At 37.8% G+C, this 13,534-nt stretch overlaps 1 protein-coding gene across 5 annotated transcripts in view; it reads right to left on the reverse strand.

Moving 5' to 3' along the window:
* NBEA (neurobeachin) overlaps window positions 1–13,534 on the reverse strand; it is a 625,086-nt gene that overhangs the window by 292,880 nt on the left and 318,672 nt on the right. For all 5 annotated transcript variants that reach the window (XM_055142057.1, XM_055142054.1, XM_055142047.1 and 2 more), the window contains one exon: window positions 1,685–1,793. In XM_055142057.1, coding sequence (XP_054998032.1) covers window positions 1,685–1,793 — 109 coding nt within the window. The remainder of the gene's footprint in view (window positions 1–1,684; window positions 1,794–13,534) is intronic.

Consider the following 13,534-nt stretch of genomic DNA (forward strand, 5'->3'; position numbering starts at 1 on the left):
CTCAAATATGTTGATTTTCATGGGAAAAATAGTTTACTTAATATTGTCTCTGAGGGAATTTTTTTTTAACAGTCTGAATCTTATATATGTGTGGTCAAAAGTTAAATTTATTTATTAATATTAATATTCTAATATTGGCATTTGTTATATCTAAACATAATTCCCAATGAACACAGCACTAATGTTTTTTGGATTATTCTGATTATTGGGTGGTCTGGCCAATACAGGATTATCCACCATAGAATCAAGATGCAACTTTATCTTGATGATTAACTGTTGTTACATTTCTATCAGAAATTTTGAAAAATCTCTTATACTTTTCAAATAAGGATGCTGCCATCCCATATGACAGTGTGAGCTGTCTCATGTAACAAGCTAAACAGAGTGATGAATATTAAAGCAACAACAGCTGTTTCCCTGCCTCCACCTTCACAGCTAGGTCAGAGGTCACCAGACCTCCGGCACCAACTTCTGTGATTAAGAGACGGGTTTACTGAGATCAAATCCTCATCAGAACTGAAATTGTGAGTCCCCTACTCCAGCCAAGCATGCTGCTTGTGTACTGCATCAGGAGAATAAACTGGGAGAGTGACTTATAATTTTCAAGGCCACTTTTCTTTTTTTTGATTCTGAGACAAATCAAATGTCAGGTTACCTAAATGCTTCTAAATTCAATTTCATTTTGCGAAATAAGTAACCAGAAGTAACTACTGCATTAAGAACACTGAAATCAGGGAAATTTTTTAAATGAGAGCAATAAAAATAATGGCAAATAATTATTAACATGCAATCATCATCATTAATCTGTTTACATGATTAACATGCAATAAGCATAAAAATACTTTTTCCACAATAAAACTATTAGCATGAAATATATAGCATTTTACCATTTAAAAAAATGTTTTAAAAGAGTTGTGTTGTTTTTAGGGCCACCTAAATGTGATGCTTAGGGCTTACTCAAGACTCTGTGCTCAGGGATCACTCTGGGTGGGGCTTGAGGAACCAACCATATGGGCTACCAGGGATGGAACCTGGGTTCACTTCATGTAAGGCAAGCACCCTGCCCACTATCACTCGAGCCCCACATTTTAGCATTCTTTAGCTGCTTGAGATATAATCAGGATGGGATGCTATATGCAAGGCAGGTATCTTAACCCCTATGCTATCTCTCCAGCCATGAGCACACTAAACAAGATTACAAAGTGATGAAATGAAAAACACATATGTCTTTACGAGTAAGTTAAAACACTTTTAGTATTCCAAGTGATTAATCACAAGGCGTACCTCTTTATGCTGTAAGAGAGATGAAAATAAACTAGTGCTTTAAAGGTGCTTGCTATTAGGTTTTATTTATTTTAATTTTTTGCTTTTTGGGTCACACCTGACATTGCACAGGGGTTACTCATGGCTCATGCACTCAAGAATTACTTCTGGCGGTGCTCAGGGGACCATATGGGATACTGGCAATCGAACCCAGGTCCGCCGTGTGCAAGCAAATACCCTACCCACTACGCTATCACTCTAGCCCCTCACTTAGGTTTTAAACACAGGAAGTGACAGCCCTTCCATTCAACTCTCCTATTTAAAAATACTTACACTGTAAAGTCACCATTGATGACGGCTGACTAATAATCAACAAGTACATTGTAATCCAAATGTACTTAATTTTATCCCAAAAGCTTACCTCAAACTCTGCATGTTTATGGACATCCTCAGCTCTTTGTCTGTTCAAAATAAACTCAGCTTCATTTGCAACACGAACTATATGATCCTTCATAGCATGACATAGTAACCTAGAAAGAAAAATATCTTTTGAATTATTGTCTTGAATAATTTCCACTAATGCAACACTTGCAGTAATATTACTATTGCAAATATTATGTACAAACTTTAGGTAACTTTTATAAAAGTATAATCTAATTTATAATAAGTGACATTTTAAAGTCTTAAATTTCACAAAATTTTTCAGCTATGCTTTTAAGTAGTGTGCTTCATCAAAGAAAGACTCAATTCAATTAAAGATAATACAACAAAAATCAACAAGTTAGAGGAAGTGCTTTTCAAAGATTAAAAAACGGACATACTATTTGTAAATAATTTTTATGCAAAAGCTATAAGGCTAAACATTAGGGAACTGCTAGTATATTCTAGAATCAATTCAGATGACGAAACTAAATGCTACCTAAAATTCACTTAAATTCCAAGATCCTGAATTCTAAGTTGGAACAAGAATTTAAAAAAAAAAAAAATAACCATGGGGAAGGGCAACTTAATTTTATCAGTAAGACTTATCTGAGAATCAGAGAGGCAGTGCAGCTGATAAGGTGCTTGCCTGCATGGCTGCACCTCAGAGGAACTTTGTCCCAAACTTGAACTCCTTAGTACCAGCTAGTAGGGAAAACTGCCCTTCCCAATACTAGATGATTATGTCTCATGTAAGATATTATGTCTTATGTCTTATAGCTTTGTGTGGCCACACAGAGATGACAGTTGTCTAGGATGTGAGTCTGCGGCCTTCGAACAGCCACTCGCAGCTACCAGTCTTTTTCCTACCACCAGTCTCTAGAGAGGCTGGCTCTTTCAGGCAGAGTGGAGCCAGACCTTCCCCTTTACAATGGCAAACTTGTTTTTCTCTGCGTATAATTGCAAAAATGAAGAGGGGAAAGAAATTATTTGTCTTGAAATTTCTAAATTGTTATTTAAATACAATTTTCAAAGCTTTTAAGGGAGCCAATACTGAATTCACTTCTTTCTACCATGCTCAGGTTGAGTTATATAGTGCTCAAGTTTAGTAATTATGGTTTGGGGGCCACGCCTGGTGAGAGTGCACAGGGTTAGCTCTGTGCTTGGGAATTACTCCCAGTGGTGCTCAGGGGAGTAAATGGGATGCCGGGACTGGAAACTGGGTCAGCTGTGTACAATGGAAGCAGCAACCTACTGAACTATTGCTTGGCCCTGAAGTTTAATACCCTTTAACCAAACTATTTGGGTTTCGGCATAACATCTACAACAAAAACTGCACATGAATCATCTCTATATTTTCAATTTTATTTATTTTTGATTTGGGGCCACTCCCAGGCAGTGCTCTCGGGGCTTATTCCTGGCTTTGCACAAAGGGGTCACTCTGGCAGTGCTCAAGGGGCCTACGTGAGGTGCCACGGATCAAACCTGGGTCAGTTGTGTGCAATCAAATGCTCTCAGTGCTCTCACTTGGGCCCCAGAAAGATCTCTTGATTAGAGGTGATGGTGTAAATTCTTCCAGCTGTCTGTCTGGGGCTACACTGTGCTCAGTGCTTACTTCTGGCTCTGTGCCCAGGGCTCATTCCTGGTGGTGCTTAGGAGATTGAGCCCAGGTACATGCCATGGAATGTAAACGCTCTACCCGCCATACTATCTTTCCTATGATATAATTGCTAAGTAGCACTGAATTCAAGAAAATTCTCAGAGACATCTTTTGAAACTGTAGTTTGGATTGTGACAGGTTTAGCTATGCTATGATAAGATTTGGATTAAGTAAAGACTCATACTCTTCCGCAAGCAGAAACAGCCTAGTACGTGACATAGCAATAAAATTTTACACAGCAGAATAGGTGGGACACACAATATAAGACATACAGCCGCAATTTTGGTTGCTAGTTGAGAGGGCATATTTCAGTGGTGATATTGCCTAGCTTTCAGCACAAAAGTTAACATCAAAGAACACAGAGATTGGAGGAATGTTAGAAACCAAAATACTTGGGGCTGGGGGAAGACCCAAATTCCTCTATAAGTAATGCTAAAAGGCAGAGAGTCACATAGATCGTCAATATAAATCACTGGGAAAGATGAATAAATAAAAGGAATTTTAAGAAAGACTGCAGAGGCTGGAAATTAGAAATAGAGGTTAGAAACCGCATGCCACCAACCCGGGATCTATCCTGGGTACACATGGTCTCTGAGCATGTCTCTGAGTATTGCCGGGAGGCCCCCAGCATCACAGGCCCAAGCAGTATCCTCGCACCCTTACATGGAACTGCTGGCCTGGACTGTTGAGAATCACCTGTTGCAGGGCCTGGACCTTCTGAGCAAAGCTTGAAGAGTTCCCTCAACCGCCATGCTACGAAGACAACTGGAGTAAGATGCAAACGCTAGCTTTTGATTCAATTATTGCTTGGTCTATATCTAAGGTTTCAAAAGTGATTGAGGTACTGTTTTAATGGCTTTGTGCAGTACATGGAGACAGAAGAAAGCCCGGCAGCAAATCAGTGCATATAATGAAATCTGATTAGATGAACAGAAATTGGCAGAAAGGGAGATGGCTGGCCTGGGTCTGGCTGCTTAGCGAGTACTATTCTCAGGAGCCAAACGCTGGCGTGGCAAAGCAAAGGGGCTTGGTGAAAGAAGAGGGGTGAATGGGGAACACGTGCATCAGAAATGTCAGAGAAACTGCATCACTCATCTTAAAGTCTGTAACCCTGTCTATGTACACCCATTACAAGTTTGCAGCATTATTTCCAAGCAGATTAGCCTTCCACTTATCTCACTTTTCCTGTCATTTCTGAGTGTCATCCATGTTAACATGGAGAAGCATTCATCTCAGTCACCTTTGTTAGGATCTGAACTCTCTACGTCTAAGATCCTGCATTTCTGTTTCTGTTGTAAAACATAATCCACTACTTAAAAAAAAAATAAGGCATAAATACAGTACCAAATTGTATTAAAACTAGGACATAAATTAATGAACAATAAAAAAATCATTACTCATGGGATTTGTAGTCTAGATCTAACAATTCATTCATATTCCATTTAGTTTTAAGTGATTATTAGTAAGCAAGGACCCACTTATTTTGCTATTTTCTATGTGTCTTACTCCTTCACTACAATATTCTGACAATTCTTTTAATATGTAAATATTTATAATGAGAAATTGCAGCTCTTTCTCATTTTAAAATTTTTTTCTTATTTTCTCCATGGCTATCTTTTAGATTTCAATCCATAACTTTTAAAATTCTACTTTGGTTTAATACCAAATTAATTACAACAGTTATTAAATTTTGCTTTTGTAGATTTATTTACCTCCATATATGTTACTGAGACAGTATAAGCATTTTCTATTGTACGCCTCCCAAATCTGTCTCAGAAATACCACGTAATGTAATTTTATTTTAAATTATACAGGAGAAACACTGAAAACTATATATATATACATATACATATGTATATGTATATATATATATGGTATTTTTAAAAACAGTTTTCTTGTGTTCTTTATTTTTTCACTATCTTCATGTCACTGTATAGGGTCCTTTGTTCTTAGTCTGAAGGGTTTCTTTCATATATCTAAAACTCCCTTGGCTTTTGTTTATCTGAGAACATCTCTATTTTCATAGTTTTGCTGGATATAGTTTTTCTTTCTTTCAACACTTTGGACATTGTGATCCTGCTGCCTTATGTCCTTCATGGCTCCTACTGAGCTCTTAATCTTATGGAAGATTCTTTGTATGTGAGTAACGTCTCTGGATGATTTTAAGATTTTCTTTGTCTTAGGCTTGCATCAAAATGAGTCTGGACCTCTGCGAACTGAACTACAACCTCGTGCAGCCCGGGGAGGGATTTTTTTTCCCTCTCCACCCCATTTTTCTGAGCGAAAATGGCGGCAGCGGCAGCAACCACGCGGTGAGAGCCACCCTCTAAGACCCCTACACCAGGAGGTAGGACTTTCTTTAGTGACGTAGCCTGTAGGTGATCCTGGGAGGGGAGGTGTTCCCGGCGCGCCTTCCGCCCAGAGATGAACCAAGAGCCGCGGCACGAGAAGCAGAGCCTCCCGCCTACTGACTGTGATCCTGAGGTCTCCTAACCCATTTTGGCACCAGAGCAGATTCTTGGAGCCATGCATTTTGACTGAGAACTGAGCTAAAATATTAGAAACCCAAAACCGCGCGGCCGCTATTGCGGCCGCGCGGACTCAAAATCTTCACCTTTACCAAGGATGAGAAATTATTAGATGATGCTTATTCAGCAGGCCTGATTGTTGGGGAAAATTTCCAATCAACAATAGTGAGTTCTGTATGGAAATATGAAATGTACTCAATATACAGAGAGAATAATGGGAATATCATCAGCTACTTAGATGGGGGGTGGGGTGGGAGGGGGGTGTATTGGGGTTTTTGGTGGTGGAACGGGTGCACTGGTGAAGGGATGGTGGTTTAATCAGTATTTGACTGTGACTTAAACCTGAAAGCTTTGTATTTTTTTTTTTGTTTTCACGGTGGTTCAATAAAATATTTCTTTAAAAATAAAAAAAAATGAGTCTGGACCTATTTAAGAGTTTCATATTTGTAAAGATTGGGATCATATTTCCCAAATAATCATCCTCCATACTTTCTATTTACCTGTGTGGCCTGAATTCTGTGTTTGTATCCTGACAATGTATTCCACAAGACGATACAGCATTATCCAATTTTCGTACTTCCGTATTTTCCTGTTTCTTGCACAGGAAAGTCTACCATTTTCCAGTTTAATAATTATCCTGAGATTCAAATCCATTGTGAACTGCATTAATAGAAAATCACTTTTGCCTATTAAACTTTTAAATTCCAAAATTTCTATTCATTTAATATTTCCCACCTCTTCACTTATAAGCTCAATTTGGTTAGGCAACTCTCATGTTTCCTTATTTCTTTATATGTATTTCTAACTCATGGAACATTTTTGAGACAGTCTGCCTGAAGTTTAGTATCTTTCCTAGTTCTCCAAAATACAAAGTTTCCCTTCCTCCCTCCTTTCCACTCTCTGTCCTTCTTTTCTTTCTTATTAAACCACCATGAAATAATTAGTTACAAAGTTGTTCATGATTGGGTTTTGAACATACAATGTTCGAATACCTGTCCCTTCACCATCTATTCTTTATTTATTGGGAAATAGGTATCAGAGATTCTAGTTTCTTTCTTTGAAGGCTTTATAACTTTTTTGTTGGAAACATAACAGTGTGAATCTTATAACATCACTGGTGTCTAAATATGACTTTTTCCCTCAGGATTTGTTTTTGCTGTTATTTTCTGTTTGTTAAGTGATTTTCCTGAACCAGCTTTGTTCAGTCTGAATTAGTTTTCATGATAAGCCAGTGATAATTCTAGTTCTATTATGTTTGTGAAGAGCTAATCATTAGAGAGAAATGTTCTCTCCCCTCAGTTTAAGCAACAAAAAGTTTGTTGTGTTTTGTTTTTGTTTTTGGTCACATCACTGTGCTCAAGGCTTACCCCTGGCTCTGAACTGGGATCACTCCTGGCAAGGTTTGAGGGTCATATGAGGTACTGGGACTGCACCCAGATCTGTCGCGTGCAAGGCAAGTGCCTTACCTACTTTACAGTCTTTTCAGCTCCTAAGTAATAAAAACTGATTGATAACTTTTGGGATGGTAATTACTGCCTCCCCATTTGAAGAAGGAACACTATTAAACGCCTGGGTCCAAAAATATTCTTTACTGACTTTCAAAAAGAGTGCAGAGATCTCCCAATTTCTCAAATGATCTAGACAATGTAATACGAATCAGATTATCTCATGAATTGTTTGGCTTTCTTTGATGGCAAATCTCTTTCTGTCTCAGATAACAAAGGTCCTTCAAAGAGGAACTTCAAATAAATATTATTCTTTCAAATAAATATTTACTTATTTATGTAATCCACATGATCTGTACTGTGTCTGTTTTGAATTATGAGGTCACTAATCACTAATATTTTACAGAAAAATAGTTAATAAGTAGATGATAGTATGTTATTTGGGCTGGAGTGATAGCACAGCAAGTAGGGCGTTTGCCTTGCACGCGGCTGATCTGGGTTGATTCCTCTGTCCCTCTCGGAGAGCCTGGCAAGCTACCGAGAGTATCTCGCCTGCATGGCAGAGTCTGGCAAGCTACCTGTGGGATATTCGATATGCTAAAAACAGTAACAACAAGTATCACAGTGGAGATGTTACTGGTGCCCGCTCTAGCAAATCGATGAACAACTGGACGACAGTGCTACAGTATGTTATTTAGAAAGAAGAAGAAATAGAATTTTAGTGCAGAGGTACTATTTTTCTTTCTATTTTCTTGGGGAACTCTCAAACATTGCTCGGGATCTGGCAACAACTGAGCTGTTGTGCTGAATGCTAGGGGTCAAAAGTGCAGTGTCTGGATCTTGAGGTCCCAGGGACCACCAGGGCCACCAGAGTAATACACAGAGCTTTCTACGGCTACACCTGGCAAGTTTTTGGGGTCATGTGCTGCAAGAGATCCAAGTGAGGTGGTACACATACAAGGCATGCTCCTTAATCTCTATATGCTTTCCCCAGACTGTGAGGTAGTTTCTTAGGACTATAATATTTTGGACACTTTAAGCATGTAGAATATGAGGCAAACAAAAGTATGAAATATATTTTTTTTCTTTTTGGGTCACACCTGGTGATGCTCAGAGATTACTCTTGGTTTTGCACTCAGGAATTACCCCTGGTGGTGCTCAGGGGACCATATGGGATGCTGGGAATCGAACCCGGGTTGGCCACATGCAAGGCAAATGATGCCTTACCCACTGTGCTATAGCTCCAGCCCTTTTTTTTACTTTTTATTTTTTATTTAATTTATTTTTTTAAAGTATGAAATAATTTAACAATATCTGTAACAGAACACAAAATCTTCCTGCAAAATCTATGTAACACAGTAAATTAGAGGTGGCATTCAACTTTTAATATGTTTATTTTTTAAAGAAAAAAATGACAAGAAAATTAATCTTATTCATTCTTATTCTAAAGTAATTGTTATGATTATAATAGAGTTGTCAGAAGACCAAAAATTCAAATGTTATGCAGTTTATTTCAAGTTGCTTGTTTTTGACATGACACTCTTGAAATCCTGAATTTTAAACACAAAGAACTTTTGTCATTTGATGGAAAAATGATAATAGAATGGTCATTAAAAGACACTGGGTAAAGTAATCTCAGCATCTGTAGATGATGGGACAAATGGCAGAACTAGATAATATTTAAGTTCTTTATCTTTCATTAATTTTGACTAAAAGAAACAAATAATTTAAAAATAAATAAAAGAAATTTTCATTAATTAAAGACAAGCATTATTAAGTGTCACACTTCAGTGTCACTTCCTCTGGCCTCAAATTCTCAAAACAATTTGTGTTTCTGGTGACCTGCCAAGGCAGTCTGGCCAGATTGGCAAGAATATTCCTTTTTCGATTTTTTGTCTTGGTTTATTTTCGGGCTACACCTGGTTGTGCTTAGGGCTTAGTCCTGGCTTTGTGCTTGGGGATCACTCCTGGTATTGCTCAGGAGAGAGTATGGGATGCCAGGGATCAAACTTGGGTAAGCCATGTTTAAAACAAGTGATTTACTCACTACACTATCTTTCTGTCCCTAAAATATTTTTGTTTGTTTTTATTTGGGGGTCACACCTGGCTGTGTTCAGGCTTCCTACTGGCTCCTACTGGTTCTGAGGTCAGGAATCATTCTTGGTGGAGCTTGTGACCCAAAAAGCCAAAAACAAACAAAATTACAGTTTGGAATGTACCCCAGTCCCTTTACCAAAATAAAACAAAATATAATTAAAAAAAAAGACTTTAGACATAGGCACTATCCATACCCTTCTTTTCTTTCTTTATACTCCATAACTAAGTGATATCATCTGATACTTGTTCTCCTCCTGATTTGCTTTGCTTAGCACGATTCCTCGAGTTCCATCCAGGTTGGAACCAACTGCAAGCTTACATCCTTTCTTATAGTTCAGTAGGATTCAGTTGTGTATTTTCACCACAACTTCTTTAGTTATTCACCCATCTTTGGACACTTGGTGGGTTGTTGCCATTTCCTGGCTACTTCATTTAGTGCCGCAATAAACACAGTGGACATATATCTCTCTGAATTAATGTCACTGTGTTTTGGGTTGGATTAGATGCCAAGAAGTGGAATTTCTGAGTTATGAGGAAGCACCATTTTCACAATTTTGAGAAGTTTCCATAATGTCTTCCATAAAGACTGAAACAGATGTCATCCCGAACAGCAAGCGTTTCCTTTTTCATCAAATTTCCAGCTAGCCGTGGTTGCTTCTGGGTTTTTGATAAAGGCCATTCTCACTGGTGTGAGGTGATTTTTCACTGTCATTTTGATTTGTATTCCTGTAAAAGTCAATGTTGCTAAACAGCTTTTCATATGCGTGTTGGCCATCAATGTCTCAATTCCTCTCCCAATATTTTGATGGTGTTGTCTGTTATTTTGTTGAGTTTTGTGAAGTAGGTTTCAGTTAAAACAGTTAACTTGTACGCATTAACCATGGTTCAATCTCCACCCTAAATATGGTCCCCCCAAGCACCTCCAGGAGTGATTAATGAGCATGGATCCAGAGTAAAACATGAGCACTTCCTGGCACATTCCCCCCATATCCCTACCCCCAAATAAACAACAAAAAAGGTGGACAGTGGAGAGACATACAGTGGCTAAGGTGCTTGTCTAACATGGATTTAGTCCCTCATCGTATATGAAAGTACACAAGCATTTTCTTATGTTCAATAGAAAGTCTTAATTTTAGCCATCTTTTCTTTTACTGTGCAGAACCTTCTTAGTGTGATATAGTCCCATTTGCTTATTTTTGCGTGTTTTCTTTGCCAATCACTTCAAGTATTTTAAAATATCTCTGGAGGTAATATCATTACTATCACTTTATTCAGTCACTTGTTGATAGGCATTTAGGTTGATTCTAAATTCTGACTGCTGTGAATAAAGATGTAATGAATATAAGGATATAAATATCCTTGCAAATTAGTGATTTTATATTCTTTGGATAAATGATATTCAAATTTTTTTTGAAATTTCATATTCTTTGGAGAATGGTAGAGATTCTAAACAAAGTTTTTAAAATAAAGGCATGGGTGCTAAGGAGACAGCACAAGGGTTCAGGTCTATGCACTGGTTCTAGGTTCAATCTCTGGCACCATGTGGTCTGCCAAGGTGTCCCTAAACATCTCCTGGGATTGCGCTAGTAATCATCATATTACAGATCAAACAACACCATTTCCACAGGCTCAAGCACTGAATCATAGATAGTTTGGTCAAGGATCACAGGAGCGGCCCCTGGATTCCTGAGCAGTGACTGGGAGGCAGTTGCCAAAATAAAATAAAAATAAAAACACGGCTCATTTGTACTTTGGCATTCCTTGAAATAAATGAATAAAGAACAATAGTAAAAATTAGAAACAGAAGGATGTAGCATAAAAATGAAAACACCAAGGGGTGGAGAGATGGGAGTGGAGGTTAAGGTACTTGCCTTGCATGTGGCTAACTGCACTGTGATCCCGGGTACAGAGGTCCCCTGAGTACCATCAGGAGCCATTTAAAAGGATAGAGCCAAGGAGAGCACTAAGTTCTGAAGGGTATGGCCACCCAAATTTCAAGGACCCAAATGAAAAATACAAATACACATCATTCTCACTGAGTAGCTTTTGAAATTTTTAATTACAAAAGCTATGAACTTGGGAGCCAGAAACAGTACAGTGGACAAGTTACTTGCCTTGCACATACAACTGACTGGGTTCAATCCCCAGCACCACATATGGTTCCCTGAGCCCACCAGGAGAGATTTGTGACACTGAGCCAGGAGGAAGCCCTGAGCACACTACTAGGTATGCCCACCCAACAAAAATATTAAAATAAATGTTAGAATTTTATAAACTGTTGATTTTTTTCAGTATACAGCACAGTAGTTTAACAGTACATATGTACCACTGTATCACTGTCATCCCATTGCTTATCCATTTGCTTGAGTGGGCACCAGTAACATCTCCGTTGTGAGATTTGTTACTGTTTTTGGCATATCGAGTACGCCACGGGTAGTTTGCCAGGCTCTGCCGTGCGGGTGGAATACTCTCGATAGCTTGCTAGGATCTCCAAGCAGAGCGGAGGGATCGAACCCAGGTTGGCCGCGTGCAAGGCAAAAGCCCTACCCACTACGCTATCACTCTAGCCACAATATACATTATATATGTTGCAAAATAATTATCATAGTAAATTTAGTTAATATTCATCAACATATATAGTACAAATTTTCCCTTGTAAGAAACAGATAATCTTTCAACTTGACTCACTAGTTTTAGTTTTTTTTTTATTTTTAATTGAATCACCACGAAAAACACAGTTACAAAGCTGTTCATGGTTGGGTTTCAGTCAAACAATTTTCCAACACCCACCCTTTCAAGAGTGTACATTTCCTACCACCAATGTCCCCAGGTTTCCTCCTGTCACCCCTCCCCCCACTCCTGCCTCTATGGAAGGCACTTTTCTTCTTTCTCTCTCTCTCCCCCTCCTGTCTGCCCCCCCTCCCTACATCCGTCCCCCCTCCCCATCCTTTCCTCCAACACTGCCCCCCCTTTCTGGGCATTATAGTTTACAATACTAGTACTGAGAGGTTATCTTACCAAAGTTTAAAAAAATGTTATCTAGGAAGAAAGTATGAAGTTCTCTCTCTCAAAAAAAAAAAAACCCACATGGTGAATCAATAAAAGAATTAAAAAAAAACCCCACCCTAATAAATATGCTTAAGCAAATATATTTTAAACACAGTTACAATGTAATACAAATAAAATAAAGAACCTTTAAAGTCTGAGGTATATTCCAAATTGCTAAAATCCAGTCAATATTAAATGGTGCTTGTTTATTTGATTTTAGATAAAGTAATATTAGATTTGTCAGAATATTCACAATCATGTCGATAAAACAGCATTATGTTTACAAGCTATAAAAATAATTTTGAACAAGAATTACAGGTTTTCTAAAATCGTATCGATCTATAAAATTGATTATTTTAATTATTGCAACAACAGAGTAGTAAAAGCATATAAATTGTGTGAGAGTCTTTTCCAGATTAAGCCAGAATTTCAAGTCAAGAGCAAAATTTTATTAAATTCAAGAATAAAAGAGCTCTTTCTTTTATTAATGGAAGTCACTGTTTTCTAAGTACTGTTGTTTGTCAAAGTGAAGACATGAAACAGACAAGCAAACCAGAATGTATGTCTTACTGTTAAAAAGCCCTTTTTTTTTTTCTTTTTGGGTCACACCAGCAATGCACAGGGGTTACTCCTGGCTCTGCACTCAGGAATTACTCCTGTGATGCTCAGGGGACCATATGGGATTCTGGGAATCAAACCCAGGTCAGTCACATGCAAGGCAAACACCCTACTCACTGTGCTATCACTCCAGCCCCTAAAAAGCCTTTTTAAATTAAATAAAAGCCTTTTTATTTAAGGCTTATTGTTAAAAGTCTTTTTAAATTAAATAAGCCATTTGAACATGTTATTTGGATATTCTATGTTTCTTTCTCAGGAAAAAAAACTAAGATAGGAAAGCTATATATTTTCCTTACTTTAAAGAACAAAATTGAAAATCTTGTGAAATCTTGTGAATGTTTGGTTAAATTCAGTGCTAAACACAAACTTATCATGTCTTGTATGGGTATTCACTAATTATCTTCTCTATGCTTTCAGAGAGATAAAGGTTTATTTTAGTAAATGATTAATTTATT

This window comes from Sorex araneus, chromosome 1 (assembly GCF_027595985.1).
Source record: "Sorex araneus isolate mSorAra2 chromosome 1, mSorAra2.pri, whole genome shotgun sequence".
NCBI classification, from domain to species: Eukaryota; Metazoa; Chordata; class Mammalia; order Eulipotyphla; family Soricidae; genus Sorex; species Sorex araneus.